Source organism: Echinops telfairi, unplaced genomic scaffold, assembly GCF_000313985.2.
Source record: "Echinops telfairi isolate 266 unplaced genomic scaffold, ASM31398v2 ScPeMD7_7468;HRSCAF=8506_0, whole genome shotgun sequence".
NCBI lineage: Eukaryota > Metazoa > Chordata > Mammalia > Afrosoricida > Tenrecidae > Echinops > Echinops telfairi.
Genome location: NW_022111369.1, coordinates 96107396 through 96123437, shown reverse-complemented (window position 1 = coordinate 96123437; position 16042 = coordinate 96107396). Strand labels below are relative to the sequence as shown.

Genomic DNA, 16042 nt, shown 5'->3' with positions numbered 1-16042 from the left:
CTGGTGGGTTTGAACCGCTGGGCTTTCGCTCAGCGGCTGAGTGCTTAACTGTTGTGCCAGCAGTGTCCGCAGTGGAGATGTGGTTGCAGCACTTTCTGCATTTCTCAGTGCATGGGGCGGTGGTCTCCCTGCCACCCGGAGCATGTCCTGGGACCAGGACTGGAAGAAGGCTGACTCCCAGTGGAGACCCCGCCCAAATGCCTCCCAGAAGCCTCCTCTGATCTGTCAGTTCAATCGGAACATTTCTGCTTTCTGATTTCAACACTGCGGCATCAACCCAGCCGTGCATGAACCATTTGTGGAAATGGCATTCTCTCCCTTAAACAGTGTGTGTGCGTGTGTGCATGCGTGTGTGTATGTGTGCACAAGCACACAGATTAGCTTGGCTATGAAATGGAAGGTTGGCCATTGGAACCCACAGTGGTGCCACAGTAGAAAGGCCTGCCAGTCGGCTTCTGTCTGGATGACACAGGCGACAGTCAGGGGGGCTCCATGGGCCAGCTTCTGATGCATGGGGCAGCCGTGAGTTGAACTCCTCTTGATAGCAAGGCATTTGGTTTTTGTTTTTATTGTGTGTGTGTGTATGTGTTGGTATATATGTTTGTATGTGATATATATAGGTTGCTGGTGTGGGTATGTGGTGCATGTGTGTGATAGTGGTTGTAGTGTTGTATGTGTGTGGGGGAATATGTGTGTTGTGTGTGTGTGATATGGTGATATGTGGGTATGTGGGAGTATTTATGTGTATATGTGGCATATGTGTTGCTTGTGTGGATGTATGGGTCAGTGTGTATGGTAGTGGTGGTGGTGATTATGTGTGTGTGGTAGTATGTATGTGGTAGTATGTATTTGTTGCTGGTGTGAGTGTATGGTGTAGGGTGTGTGGTAGTGATGGGTTTGGTGATATGTGTATGCATGATGGTATGTGTGTGTATGTGGTCTGTGTAGTGGTATGTATAAGTGTGTGGTGGATGTGATAGTGGTGGGGGTGTGCATGTGGTACGTGTGATCTGCGTGTGTTGGAGGCATATGTACGTATGTTCGTTCTACAATTTCTCCAATGAATCAGTTAATCTGGCAACAATCTCACTCCCCCGGGACAATACAAATAGTGGTATATTACTCATCCCTTACTGCATAATCAATGACTCCCAAATCCAGCAACTGAATCCCACCCACATTGAGGACCTCACGTTGTTTCTCAGGGCCAAGAATCCGAAGGTGGCTCAGCGCTTCAGGGTTCCTCCTGAGATGGTTATGGTCAAGCTGTTGGCCTGGTCTGCCGCTTCCGAGGGCCTGACAGGGCCCAACAGCTTCTCTTGCAAGACGACTGCCCCTCGCGTGGCTCTGTGGTTGGCCGGAGGCCTCAGTTCCTCCCGTGTGGCCGCTCAAGTGTCTTCTCTGGGTGGTGGCTGGCCTCCCTCAGCGAGAGCCGCCCAAGGAGGAAGCCCCTGCATCTTTAATGATCCATCTGACACTTCGCCACAATCTGTTCACTAGAAGTGAGTCACTACGTGCAGCTCAGGCTCAAAGGGAGGAAAAGCAGGCCCCACCCCCTGACGGGAAAGGGATCCAAAACTGTGTGGCCACCTGAGAGGGTGCAGAGAGAGAAAGTAAGGAGGAAGAATCTTAAAATTGCATGGGAAGTACTGAGCCCCTGACTCATGGCAACCGCAGGCCCAGCAGAAGGACATGCCGCCCAGGCCTGCACAACCCCCGGGATCAGTTGCAAATTGGACCCTCGTGCTCCATAGGGATTTCACTGGCCTTTCTTTCTAGTCCTTTGTAATCTGGAAGCTCTGCTGAAATAGAATTCAGCCTCATTGTTATTGTCGTTAGAGTGGTCATTGAGTTGGTTCCGACCTATAGCGACCCTCTACACAACAGAATGAAACTGCACGGTCCTGCACCATCCGCGCGATTGTTCCTTTGCCCGAGCCCACTGTTGCAGCCACTGTGTCCATCCGTCTCATCGAGGGCCTCCCTCTCTTCCGCTGCCCTTCTACTTTTCCAAGCATGAGGCTATTCTCCAGGGACTGGCCTCTCCTGATATGTCCAAAGTATGTAAGATGAAGTCTCACCATCCTTGTCTCTAAGGAGCACTCCGGTCACACTTCTTCCAAGACAGACTTGTTTGTCCTTTTGGCAGTCCATGGTACTTTCAGTATTCTTCTTCAGCACCACAACTCAAATGCACCCATTCTTCTTTGGTCTTCCTTATTCCATGTCCAGTGAGGCAATGGAAAATACCATGGCTTGGGTCAAGTGCACCGTAGTCTTCAAAGGAACATCCTTGCTTTTCAATATTCCAAAACAGCACATTTAAATGAGGCAAGTCTTCTGATCTCTTGACCGCTGCTGCCACAAGCATTGATGAGGGATCCAAGCAAGACCAAATCCTTGACAGCTTGGTGAGGATGTTGGTCTTCTTTACATTTGTGTTGTAAACCATCCTGAATTCTGCATCTCAGCTCGTGCTGCATTTGGTATCTATCACAGCAAGCTGCAAGCCCCCACTGACAGATGGCCAGTGGTTGCGCTTGAAGTTGACAACCTGGATCTCCCCCTGGAAGGCAAGACTTCTCCATGGAGCCACCAGAGCTCCTGACTTGACTTCCGTGGGAACAAACATATCCGTGTTTGGATATTTAGGTCCTCTTTCCCATGGCTGCCTGCCCAGGAAAACCGCGATAGAGAAAGGGGGATGAGAGCCGATTGGGGCTGAAATGGAGTCTGAGAGAAGTTTGCTGAAGAGGGGAGCATGTTGATTCGGAAGAGGCAAGGTCCTCAGGAGGGTTGGGGGAAGATGGAGTACAAAGCCAAGTGTAGAAAGCCACCAGCTGGCTTGCCTCTTTCAGCACCACAAGAAAGCATGTGAATCCCGGTCATTGCTTTAAAGTGTCAGAGAGCAAGGACATCGCTGAGAGGACTCAGGTGTGCCTGACCCACGCCATGGGATTTTCCATCCCTCCGTATGCATGTGCGAGCTGGGGACTGAATAAGGACGGCCACGGAAGAACGGATGCGTTTGAACTCTGGCACTGGCGAGAGCTCTTGAACGTCATGTGGACTGCCAGAAGAAGGACAAGTCTGTCCTAGAAGAAGGACAGCCAGGATGCTCCTTAGAAACAAGGACGGCAAGACCTGGCCTCACGCACTTTGGACACATCAGCAGGAGAGACCAGGCCCTGGAGAAGGACATCATGCTTGGTAAAGAACCGAAACACCAAACTTACTCCACGTAGTCGTTGCCGACTCGAGACTGCCATCTCTTTCTGAGCGCAGACAGCCCCGTCTTTCTCCCGAGGAGCAGCTGGTGGTAAGGCACAGGGGCAGGGAAAAGAGGACGGCCATCGATGAGGGCTGGGCACTGGCGCTGTCCCAATAAGCTGGAACATCACAGCCGTAGAGTTGGTGCAGGACCGGGCAGGGCTGCTTCCTGTTGAGCATGGGTGGCTATGAGTGGGAACTGAGTCAAGGACACCTAGCAAAGACAACACGTGGGGGATATGTCATGACATGCACAGCGTGGGGAGGCTGCTGTCACCTGGCTTGTAGGATTTGTTCCTAGAGAATTTCTAACCCGAAACATAAAGTGGCAGGCTTAGGCTCTATATTTAAAGCCTCCTGAATGCCCATCTTAAAGCCTTTTGTATTGTCCGCATCCCGTCCGGGGTCTCTCGCCTCCTGCCTGCTCCAGTCCCAGTAGCTGGAAAGAATGCAGTGAAAAGTTTGCCGGGGTCCTCACAGGATGTATGTATGGAGATGTGGTAATGAAAATAGAGACGGGCCGGCGGAACGGGAGTGGAACATCTTGAAGTCCCAGTGTGGCCAGAGCCCTTAGAGGGATGGGCTGGGAAACAAACACAGGAGACTGGATCTAGCTGGGGTGAGTGGACCAGAGCCGGGCCCAGGTCAAGGGTCAGGAGTGCTGCTCCCCAAAGGCCCCATCCTACTTCATATTCTCTTCAGCCCACGCTGCCCTTGGAAACAAAGAGGGAGGTGGTGGATCAACCAAGGTTGGCTCCACCACTTGGAATCTCCCAGCCCTCCACCAATCATCATACTGTATGATTGGACAGTGTCATTCCTGGGACGGTGGGCAATGCGTGTGTCTGTGTATGTGAGGTGGGGCTGAGAGATGGAAACGCTTAGACCAATATCTCCTTTTCTCTCACCCCCACCCCCGGCACCTCCAGGTCTGGTTTAGTATTCTGTGACACACACACACACACACACACACACACACACACACACACCTGTGTTATCGAAATCTTCCCATTTGAGAATGCTGGTGTGTTAGTCCAGGTAGACTAGAGAAACAAATCCAGAGACACTCATCAGTGTCTAAGAGCTTTATGTACAAGAGCAATTGAATACTGAGAAAACATCCCAGCTCAGTCCAGATCAAATCCGTAAGTCCGGTCCTCGGCCAAATGTCTAATACCAACCTATAAATTCCTCTTCAGACTCATGACGCACATGCAAGGATGCCGAATGCAGGACGATCACAGGCCAGTGGGTGGAAAGTCATGTGGATCCAGTGGCCGTGGAAACATCTCAGTGCTGGCAGGAGTCTTACACGTGGCTTCTCCAGTCCCAAGGCTCTGGTTCCATCAGCCTGTCTCTATGTGTCTTGTCAGCGGCAATGTCTCCCAGGGAGTGAGCAGAGAGAGTATGTGTCTCCTGCCTCGAAGGAGGAATACCCGAATTCCCAGAATCCTTAGGAGGCCATGCCCATACAGAGGCCTCATTGGCTATGACCTGATTGACCAGCTAGACTCCATGCCTTTACTTTTAATCTTCTCAAATTGACAAACGATTATAGAGCGGCCACACCTGGTCATTATCATTCCATCTGGACTGGGTCAGAGAGTATGCACAGGTCCATACATCAATATCCAACTCATCCCGGTCAACAGTTGCCAGAAAGGAACATATTATCAGACCCACTGTCTCCCCAAGCCCATTTCTCAAGGAGAGGGCCATCTAGACTCACCGAGCGGACCTCTGTTTATGGACAGAGGAGGGTATCAGGGTGGGGAGGGCCAGAGAGGGGCAGGAAGGAGTGAGGAGGGAGAAAACTGGAGATCCGAGGGGATGAGACCCTCAAAGTCAAAGTCACTGTTGCCAAGTCATCCTGACTCATGGCGACGCCACAGAAGAGGGTAGAACTGCCCCTGTGGGTTTCCAAGATGCCTGTTCTTTGCAGGAGTAGAAAACCATGGAGTGTCTGGTGCTTTCAAACTGCAGACATTGTGGATCACAGGCCAGTGGGTAAACCGCTAAGCCACCAGGGCTCCCATGTACGAGACCCAGGGTCCCCCAGTCCGGGGGAGCATGTGGTTTCTGGTCCTGTGTCTGCGTGGACAGGAAAATCTCTATCTGGGTCCGTTTCCATCCCCTGATAAAGCAGGACAAGAACCCGGTGGTGGGACAACAGAGAGGAGCCACCGTGAGCCGGGCCCTGGGCTTCCTGCCCTCTCATTTGTTCCTTGGGAGATAAAGTGACCTTAGCAGCGTTTCTCCCTTTGGGTCTCTGGCAGGCTTCTGGGTGGTGGGCATCTGGAGGTGTGTGCGAGGGGGATGGCTCTCAGGGGTTCTCCTACGGATCTTTAGAAAGTGCTGGGAATTCTGGGGCAGCGTTTGCATGACTAGAGTTCCTGGGAGGTGCACATACTTGAAGCATCCCATCGCTAACCAGAAGGCTGGTGGCTCAAGCCAACCCAGAGGCTCCTAGAAAGAAAGGCCTGGTGATCTAGTTCTGAAAAATCCCCCTTTGGAAACCACATGGAGTTTGCCCTCGACACACAAGGAGTCGCCCTGAGTTGGAATGGACGTGACGGGCAACTGGTTCCGGGTTATCTCCATGACACCAGGGCTCTCTTTGAGTCCCTGGGTGGTGCATATGGTGAGGTGCTGGATGACTCGCCAAAAGATTGGTGGTTCCAACTCAAGGCAGAGGACCCCCCACCTTGGAAACCCCATGGAGCAAGTCAACGTTGCATGCTGAGGTTGCCACCAGTGGGAATCCACTTGTTGGTAACTAATAACAGCAGCAGTGGCAGGCTGCTCTTTCATGGTTGCTTTGGGTTACTCTCCGGTGAAAGACGGGAGACGTTCAGGCTTAGTAAGAAGCTGTGTGGAGCATAGGCCAGAAGATGAGCTTTGCCCAGGGCCCTGCATCTCAGTCCTGCTGCCAATGTATTTGAAGAAGTCATTTGTGCCAATTAGGCCCTGAGTAGTCCAGGGCTGTCTTGTCTGGGAGGCAGGCACAGAAGCCAATCACAAAGACAGGTGATCGATGAAGGTCACACATTGCTTAGACCTGTGATGCTTCTTCAACACTTGGCCCTCAATTAGCTCTCGGCAAAATCAGGGCAATTAGTGGCGTTGCCTTCCTAATGGGCACATGGTGCAGGCTGAGCAATTGAGTTCCATGGTGAAATACATTAAGATATTAGGATTAATCACAGTCCTAATGAGTTTCTGACTTGCAGGTTTGAGGAAATTCCGCTTTTTTTTTAATAGAAAAATGAATGCCGTGCCTATGCCCGTGCCCTGCTGTGCTGCTGCTAGCTGGTATCTAGTCAGCACCAACTCGTAGCAACAGGACACAGAACGGGGAGATGCTGCCCAGTCGTGCACCGCACCACACTCAAACCCTTGTCACCCAGAAGGTTGCCGTTGGCTGAGCTTTGGAAGTAGATCACTAGATGTTTGGTTCTTTCTCGTCCATTTCGATCTGGGAGCTCCACTGAAACTTGTTCAGCAGCACAAGTGTCTGTTGGCAGAAGGCTGAACACGAAGGGCATTGGCCAGGAATCAACCCAGGTCTTTTACAAGGAAGGCGAAAACCCACTGCTGGGCCCATTGCATCAAAAGACACATTGCATTGGGTAAACCTGCTGCACAAGACCTCTTTCTAAAGCCGAAACTTACTGCCATTGAGTTGATGCTGACCAATAGTGACCCTATAGAACAGGGTAGAACTGTCCCCAGGAGCTTCCAAGACTGTAACTCTTTACAGGAGTAGAAAGTCCCATCTTTCTCCGGTGGTACAGTTGGTGTTTTTGAACTGTTGATCGTGTGGTTAGCAGCCCAATGTGTAACCCAGGGGTCCTCAAACTACAGCCCGCGGGCCACAGGCGGCCCACAGAGGACCTTTATCCAGCCCGCCGGGTGTTTTTGCCGCTGCCTGTCCTGCTTAGCAGCCAACTCATCCAGTGTGATTAGGAATTTATTTATAGTTTTTTTGTTAACGATAGTCCGGCCCTCCAATGGTCTGAGGGACAGTGAACTGGCCCCCTGTTTTAAAAGTTTGAGGACCCCTAGTGTAACCACTGTACCAGAGGGCTCCCATTAGAGTATCCAGCCCGCCGGGTGTTTTTGCCGCTGCCTGTCCTGCTTAGCAGCCAACTCGTCCAGTGTGCATAGGAATTTATTTATAGTTTTTTTGTTAACGATAGTCCGGCCCTCCAATGGTCTGAGGGACAGTGAATTGGCCCCCTGTTTTAAAAGTTTGAGGACCCCTAGTGTAACCACTGTACCAGAGGGCTCCCATTAGAGTATTGAAAAGCCAGGCCTGACCCAACCCATGGCATCTACCATAGCTTCGTAAGCATGTGAGAGTCGGACATCAAATAAAGAAGACCGGAGAAGAGTTGGTGAGGGGACTGTGGTGCTGGAGAAGAACACTGAAAGGACCAGGGGCTGCCAAAAGGACGAACAAGTCTGTCAGGGAAGAAGTGCAGCCAGGGTGCTCATTAGAGGAAAGGATGGCGAGACTTCATCTTACCCACTTTGGGCATGTTGTCAGGAGAGACCAGGGCCTGGGGAAGGACATCATGCTTGGTAAAGTAGAGGGGCAGTGAAAGAGAAAGGCCCTCAACAAGATAGATTGGCACAGTGGCCACAACAATGTTTAGGAACCATTGTGAGGATGGCAGCACAGGACTGGGCAGTGCCCTGCATTCTATTGTACACAGGGTTGCTATGGGTCAGAACCAACCCAGTGGCACCTAGCAACAACAACAACAAGGCCCATGCTATCCCAGCCAAACCCCACTGCCATTGAGTGGATTGTGACTCATAATGACCCTCTGTGGGCTTTCCGGGATTGTAATTCTTCATGAGAACAGATACAGCGTCATCATTCTCCTGAGGCTGGAGGGCTAGTGGGTTGGAACCACGGACCTTGTGGTTAGAAGTCCAACGTTCACCCAACACCACCATGGGCCTTCTGAAAGGCCTATGCTACACCAGTTGTTAAAGATGATTGTCACCCTGTTTGTGCAATTCTTCAGACACTGTTGTAGGACATAAAACGTTATCTAAAGTTTCTATCACCGACTAAGCTTCACACCATGATGACTTTTCCTCTGCGTTGGGCTCCAAAGTCCAGAAGCTACAGGCTGTGCTTATACGTTTTAAACAGCCCCAGCACACATCAAACTCTTTGGAAACAGTAGGTCCATAGTCATGTGACTTGGGTTTGGGGCTCTCACTTGTCCATATAAACTGAACAGATCATATATTAGAAACAGAGGACCACACTGCAGATACTGTGCACCTGCTGTGTGCCGGACACTGTTAGACCCTGGATGTGAAGAGAACAAGCTGACAGGAGCGCATGGTGTAGCCCACCCCCACAAGCTCTCATAAGCTCATCTCCTTCTTGCCAGGTAGCATCAGAATATACCCAGAGGTACCTGGAGTTCTTTGTCCATTTGCAGGTAATCATTGTACCAATCAGGTAGAGGTATTTCTATGTTTCCTCAGTACGTTTGCAGTGAAGAGTTTACTTTCCATGTGAAAGAAACAGAAGAGCCTTGGGCAGTCATCTTCCATTTCAACAGCCCCAAAGATACATGCGCGTCCCTTCAAATGTAACTGAATAGACACACCTACATTCAACCAGACCAATGGACACACAGACACATTTAGGCAAACCAGGACACACCCATATTCAACCAAAGACACACCCATCTTCAACCAGACCATTGGACACACCTATATTCAACCAGACCAGTAGACACAAACACATTTAGCCAGAGCAGTGGAACCACAGTGGACACACTCAGATTCACCCAGACCAGGACACAATCACATTCAACCAGACCAGTGGACATACCCATTTTCAACCAGAGCAGAGTGCACCCATATTCAACCAGATCAAAGATAGGGGCTGTTTTAGGCATGAGCTACTCTTTATTCATAGACTCACAGAACATAGAGAACTAAGAGGCATTGTCATTTGTTAACTCGAGTTACCAAAAATGAAGAAAAAGAAAAGAAAAAGTGCTCCACATATATACAGCCTTAAAATGCATCCATGGTAGCTTGCATACTGCAACATTTGCTTTCATATACATATAAACTACTCTGATTTTACCTAAGCTATGCATTTAAAAGACATAAAAATGATGCCAAATGGCATATTGGCCTATTTTTGTCACAGTCTGATACATTCCTGATAGTCAGAGGGAAGGATAGGGAATGCATAGTTTCCTACTAGGAAACACAAAACAAAAACACAAACAACAAAATGCTGGATTCTTAGAGATGGGTGGCTGTTCTTGGGCTCAGATTTCAGTAGCATTACAAGGTCATTCATTCTATCGATCAGCATTACAATTGTGCCCCCTCTCGAATAGAATAATTAAAACCAAAACCAAACTCACTACCATCCAGTCAAAGCCCAGAGGACCCCCTGTGGCTTTCCCCTGTGGGAGTGGAGACCCCAGTTGGGATGTTGTTAATGTGCCTGGACATCCATGGGGGAGGGGAGGGGCACGCTAAGGAAACCGTCACATTTCTGTTGGTTTGTTTTTATTTCTACCCCCTAAGAGTGTCCTCCACAGCCCTTGGCCTTGGTCTTCAATCCACCTTCTTCACATGGCCCCCACCTCATGTCATCATCCAATTCCTTGGGCCAGCCCCTAGATTGGAATGTTGAAAAACCTCCAGGCACGATCTAATTCAAGAGCTCTCTTCGAACAGGAACCCCAGCTCAAGCAGTATGCAAATAGGCTCCCTCCCTGCAGACCTGCCTCTTGCTTTTATTAGACTGAAGGGGGTGGGGAGCAGAAACTTCCATCATGTGAGCCCCCCCACCCTGACTTCGGCAGCCCCTTGTTTTTCCCAAGATCACCCCGCCTCACACTCCACAGGGAAGAAAAGGGACCACAGGGCCATTTCAGCCCAGGCACCCAAAGACAAGCTGTTATTACCATGCGTGTACTTGGGTTGTCCCTTTTCCCCTCGCCACCCTCGGCTGGACTCTGTGAGAATACCAGGAATCACATGTTAGCAACCCTACCATGGGGGATGCTCACATTTCATGGGAGGTAGGGGACTGCTGAGGGCCCCGCCACTCCAGCCCCGGGCCCTCTTCGGGACAACAGATGGTCATCAGCCGCCTCTGGGAGAGCAGACTGTCAGGATCCGGCCTTGCAGACCATAGCACTGCCCTTGTGTCTATTGGTGGCTCAATGGACCACCGGGTTGGGTGGGCGTCTCTCCGGGAGGACTTCCCGATCGGAGATGCCATCATCCATCCGGACAATTTCATCCCCAGGTGCTGCTCTCTTCAAAAGCGCAGTTCAATCAGAGAGGCCTGGGAAGAGAAACGCTGGACCAAGGCTCTGCTGGGGGGAGGGAGGCGGGGGTAACCTCTAACTGGCATGTTGGAGGTTCTGGGTCAGGTCGCTGCTCTCTGAAGTGGCGGCAACACTGACCAACCAAACAGAAAAGCTGAGGATGGAGCAACAAAATGAACACACGGGCACACCGAAAATTAAGACGGCTTGGCCTCTGTGCAGGGTGGCCTCATTAGCCGCTGCCGGGGATGGCAGGGCTCTCAAGACCTCCCTGTGGTTGCGGCTGAGGGTTTTTTACAGAGATCTAGCTGCTCCCCACGCCACGGAGGCTGGGGTGAAATGCTTGCCACACAACTGCGCGGCGAGATTTTATCTGGGGGTCTCACCACGAAGATGAGGAGGAGGAGGAACACACAGAGAAGATGATCCCCATGAGGTTGGAGGGGTGTGTGTGTGCAAGCGCAGCCCCCTCCCCGAGGCGATGTCCACGGTGGGTGGGGGGTGGGGGGGAGGGCTGCCCTAAATAGTCCTCTTTGGTTGGGGGAGGGGTTGGTGGCTGTTTATTTGCTTCCCCTTTTTTTCCTGGAAGGAAGTGTCTTGCAGAAAAGGGTTTAAAACGTCAGGGATTCTTGAGAGGCAGCAGTAAGATTGATGGAGCCGCAAGTGCGTCCGCCACCTCCTGCCAAAGGCCTCTTTCGCCGTGAGTTCAGTTGGCCAAAACCAACCTCTCCTCTCTCAGCACAGGTGTGCCGGTGGCAAACCAGAATCTTACAGCAACTTAAAAGCAAAAACACAAACACTCACCCACCCTCTTTTCTGGCCCGTGGTTTAGATCTTTCTCTTGCCTGTGGACCCTATTAAGATCACCCCCCCACCCCACCCCAATGCAAGCTTCACACAGCTGGGTCCCCAGCTTCGCTGGATTGTGCTATGGGAGATGCTGGGTTCAGCCTCAGTGCCCCCACCTTCACACTCCCCAGGTAAGGTGGGGAGGTGGGGATGCTCACAGAGGCAGCGCCGTAACAAGATGGCCCAGTTGCTTCTCATTGAGAGGCCGGGACTAGGAGCATTGTTCCAACCTGGCACAAGGGCTGGAATGTTCTCAGTGTCTCCCGCTCCGCTGGCCGGGGCCCTGTTGTTTTCCGCCCAGGCTTGTCGGAGGGGTTCCTCGGGCCAGGAAGCAGTGCTTGCCCATCCTTATGGCCAGAGGCTGCCCCACTTTCGGCTCCAGGGTGGGAAGAAGCGGACATTTGTACTCCATTCACATCAGCCCAGGACACAGAAGAGAGATCTGTGTACCTGAAAGCAAGGCAAACCAACCCCACTGCTGTGTCCCCTGGGTGCCTCGCTGAAAGTCAATGTTCAGCCATAACCATGAAGCTGGGGGGCGGGGGCAGGGGTGAGTTAGTGCATCACAACCCTTGGTTCCCCAAAGCGCTGATGATGTAACATCGGTATGTCCTTCCCCTGAGCACCTTCACTGCCTGGGTCTGCGACACCGAGCGCCAGGGAGCTATCAACGCCTCCTTCCTATTTGTGCCCAACCATTGACCTATTCGTGACTTGGCAAACGGCGTTGAAGCAAAAAATAAAACACAACAAAGTAAGGATGCTGGTACAATATGAGGGTGCTGATTTCAGGCCTGCCCAAAGGGGTTGGCTCACAAGAGCTACTCCTCCAAACCTTCTTTTGAGACAACTCTGCAGAGAACCAGCATCCCTGGATCCCTGCCCCAAGCCAGAGTCCAGGAGCTTCCCACTGGTCTTCCGCGGGCCACCTGGTTTAGGGGAGCCAGCTCGTGGGGTTCCAAGTCGGGGCTCTTCTAGACCAGTCTGAGACCCCGGACCTGTACAATACAGGACCCCTGTGAGAGTGGACGGACCCCGGGGTTTCCCTTTGCCAACGTGCAGGGAGATGAAGGCGCAGGGGTCTGAGCGGCTGTTCTAACCATAGGCTGGTAGGCGGGAGGGCTGGCCCTCAATGACTGACACACTCATCTGTGGAGAGGTCAAGGTCCTGCGGAATTCCCAGGAGATGTGGTCAAAGTCCCCGTTAGCCCCACAGCATCTCACTTCAAAACTCCCGCCCAATCAATGCTCATCAAACGGGTGTACCTCTTCCACCGCAGAAAAGGAAGGGGGTGCGGGGGAGCACCGTTCAGTCTTGGGGCTGGCCACTGAGTGACCCACCAACTCAAAAGACTAGTTCAGAGAGGCAGAGATGGCCCCGGGGCCAGCCAATGAACATTCTTGCTCCGGCCACCAACAACGGCTGGGCTCTGAACCCCAAGGCAGAGAGAAACCCTCCTGCGTCTCGCTCCTGGGCCCATGGGCCAGGCTGGCCAGGTGGTGACACCAGGTTATTATGGTCACGGAGGTTGAGGGGGAGACTTCAACTATGAACTTGGGGACCCAGCCGGCCCAGCGTCCACAGGAGCCATGGAAGCCGCTGCAATCCAGAAGACTGGCTGTCCCTTTCAGGGACATGGGCTAGACTTGGGAGTAGGCGGGGAAGGGGGGTGGTGGGGGGGACTTGGGGGCTCTGAACTCATCACCAGCGAATCTTCCTCAGCTGACTTTAATTTTTAAGCTTTTCTCTCCAAAAGACCGCTACCATGGAGGGAGAAAGACCCCCACACCCAGTCAGGAGTTCGTTTGTTGGCTAGTGGGCTTTTGCCACATCTTTTATTTCATTCAAAGAGTTGCCCTATCTGCTCCAATGTTCTCCCTCCTCATTGAAGACAGAGAGAGGGAAAGGAGGGGAGGGAGGGGAGGGGAGAACAGAGAGGAGGAGAAGGGGGTAGAGGAGGAGAGGGGAATAAAGCACATGACCTCCCTAGATGGTAAGCATTAATGCGAGACTCTTTTTTTTCTCACTAATTACAGGGTCGTAAGATGTTGGTTTAAGATGGTGGAATGGACATAGCATGCATCTAGCCAGTGAATGCAGTCCCTGATTAAGATCCGAGTTCTAAGCGTTTGGGAAACTGCTAACTCCATGCCCTACCCCCTGCTCCTTCTGGTCCCCACCCATCGTCCCTCGCTCTCTTCCAGAGAGCTTGGTCTGAGCCGGGCTGGCCTCGTCTCCCCGCACCCACCTTCACAAGCTCAGGTCAACGACGATGTGTTCGAAAATCTTCGTTTTCCCTTTGAAACTGGAGGCGAAGAAGAAATCCCTCCTGTCGGTGGAGACGGCCGTGAAGGAGCGCGGTGCCTGCACATAGATCTCCTTGAACTTGACGAAGAGCTGCTTCTCCTGGTCCCACTGGTAGATCTGGGAGAAGGTATAGTCACTGCCCAGGGCCAGGTAGTGGTTCTCTTTGAAGGAAAAGGGCTGTAGGGTCATGGCCCCCCGGGAGGGCAGTGCCTGGATCTCCACAAACTGCTTTCCGTTCCACCGCATGACCCTCGAGTCCCCGATGAAGCGCGTGAGGGACAGGTAGAGGCTGTTGTGCATCTTGAAGCTCTTCACGGCCAGCACGTCCTCCATGTTCGGGATGTCGCCGTGGGGGACAAACTTCTTCGAGCTCTTGTTCCACTGCAGGATGATGGGGACCTGGGAACGGCTGGACAGGATGAGGTGGGACTTTCCATCGATGTCCACAAACTCTGCATCCGTGTCCCGGAACCACTCGTGCAGCGACTGGTAGGAGTAGAAGCCTTTGGTGTTCCACTTGTACACGGTCGACAGGCCGGCCTTGGAGCTGTCAGCGATGACGAAGAACGTCTCAGCGTCGATCTGAAACAGCTCGATGTCGTTGGGCTTGGAGATGCGGGACACTTCTATGTCTTGGAACTTGACGAACTTGGTCCAGCTGTCGTCATACTTGTAAATGTGGGAGCCGCCGAAGAGCTGGGCGACCACCACAAACACCTGGTCCTCGATGAGGATGGCCTTGCAGCCCACGATGGACTGACCTGCTCTCCAACAGAGAAGAAGGGGGTTATAAGGATCGCCGACGGTCACAGCACTGGGGGTAATAAGGAGAACCATCCCTGCCCATTCCCAAGTTTACATTCACACAAAAATATGGAACAGGACCTGATTCGGAAATTCGAGTCTTTGCACAGGTGGAATTAGTCAAGATGAGGTCATACTGGATTCCACCAACCATCAGTCATTCTGACCTACTGTGTGGTCATAGGTGTTGTGGTGATGATGCTGGAAACTGTCCCACCAGTGTCTCAATCCCAAGTAGAGTTGCTCAGGATGACAGGTTCCAACCGAGGCTCCAGACTAAGACTAGGAAGAAAATCTACTTCTGAAACTCAATACTAGTGGAAACTCTACTGAGGACAAATACCGTCCAAATCCATCCTCAGGAAGGACTGACCACGGAAGAAGGGCTTCATGTTTGGTTGGTCCAGGAGACAGTCACAAAAATGAAGAAAAGCCTCAATGAGATGGACAGACACCGTACACACTACAATACCCTCAAGCAGACCCAAGCATGGGAAGATGGCGCAGAACCCACAATGTTTTGTTCTGTTGAATATTCCAGGAAGAAGCAGAATGGTGTGGTGTAAACCTTATGCCTCCAGACCATGGAGTCCACAGTCAAAACTGTTGTACATACCTTCTGACCCTGGCCGGAAAACTGAACTCTCTAAAATGAGATGGATGGTGTTAACAGATCTGACCTGCGAGGGTTCCAGTAAAGATGTGGTGCGATCCCCCATGGCGAGCGACTAGTGCAGAGCTGGCCCACTGGAAAAGCAGAAAGCCAAACCCACTGCCATCGAGTCAAGACGGATGCACAGTGACCCTTAGGGCAGGGTAGAACTGCCCCTGTGCAATTCTGAGACAGTAACTCTTTGTCTTCCTCTTCCCACAGAACACTGGTGGTTTCAAACTGCTGACCTTGCAGTTAGCAGCCCACCTCATCACCGCTATGCCAGCAGGTGTCTACTGACCTCTTCCAATGGGCCAAGGAGCCCAGGTGGCACAGTGGTTACCCAAGATCAGCAGGTCAAAAACGCCAGCTGCTCAGCTGGAGAAAGACAGGCTTTCTACTAAAGCATTACAGTCGCAGAAACTCTTGGGGGCAGTTCTACCCTGTGTTACAGGGTCACTCTGAGCCAGCATCAACTGGAAGGCAGTGAGATCAGTTTTCAGTTTATCATCCTTGGAAGGACCCCTGGTGATTCAATGGTTACACTTTCATCTGCTAATAAAAAAAGTCAGTGGTTCAAATCCATCAGCCATTCCACTAGAAAAAGAAGAAACTCATGGGGGACATTCCACCCTGCCCTATAGGATTGCTACAAGTGAAAATTAACTACATGGCATTGGGTTTTGTGTGTGTGTGTGTGTGTGTGTGTGTGTGTGTGATGAGCAATTATGTAACTGAATGATGAAACTTGAGCCCCACAAATCAAAGACATGGTGAGCATAGGAAGAAATGCTGTCAGGGTGAGTATAGGAGCAGTGCTGTCAGGGT

General features: G+C 51.7%; 1 protein-coding gene across 1 annotated transcript in view; it reads right to left on the bottom strand.

Annotated features, from left to right (window-relative positions):
• Window positions 1-13251: 13251 nt before the first annotated feature.
• Window positions 13252-16042, bottom strand: part of LGI2 (leucine rich repeat LGI family member 2) — a 32653-nt gene continuing 29862 nt past the window's right edge. Inside the window, exon 7 of the mRNA XM_045284080.1 lies at window positions 13252-14519. Coding sequence (XP_045140015.1) covers window positions 13702-14519 — 818 coding nt within the window. The 3' untranslated portion in view covers window positions 13252-13701. The remainder of the gene's footprint in view (window positions 14520-16042) is intronic.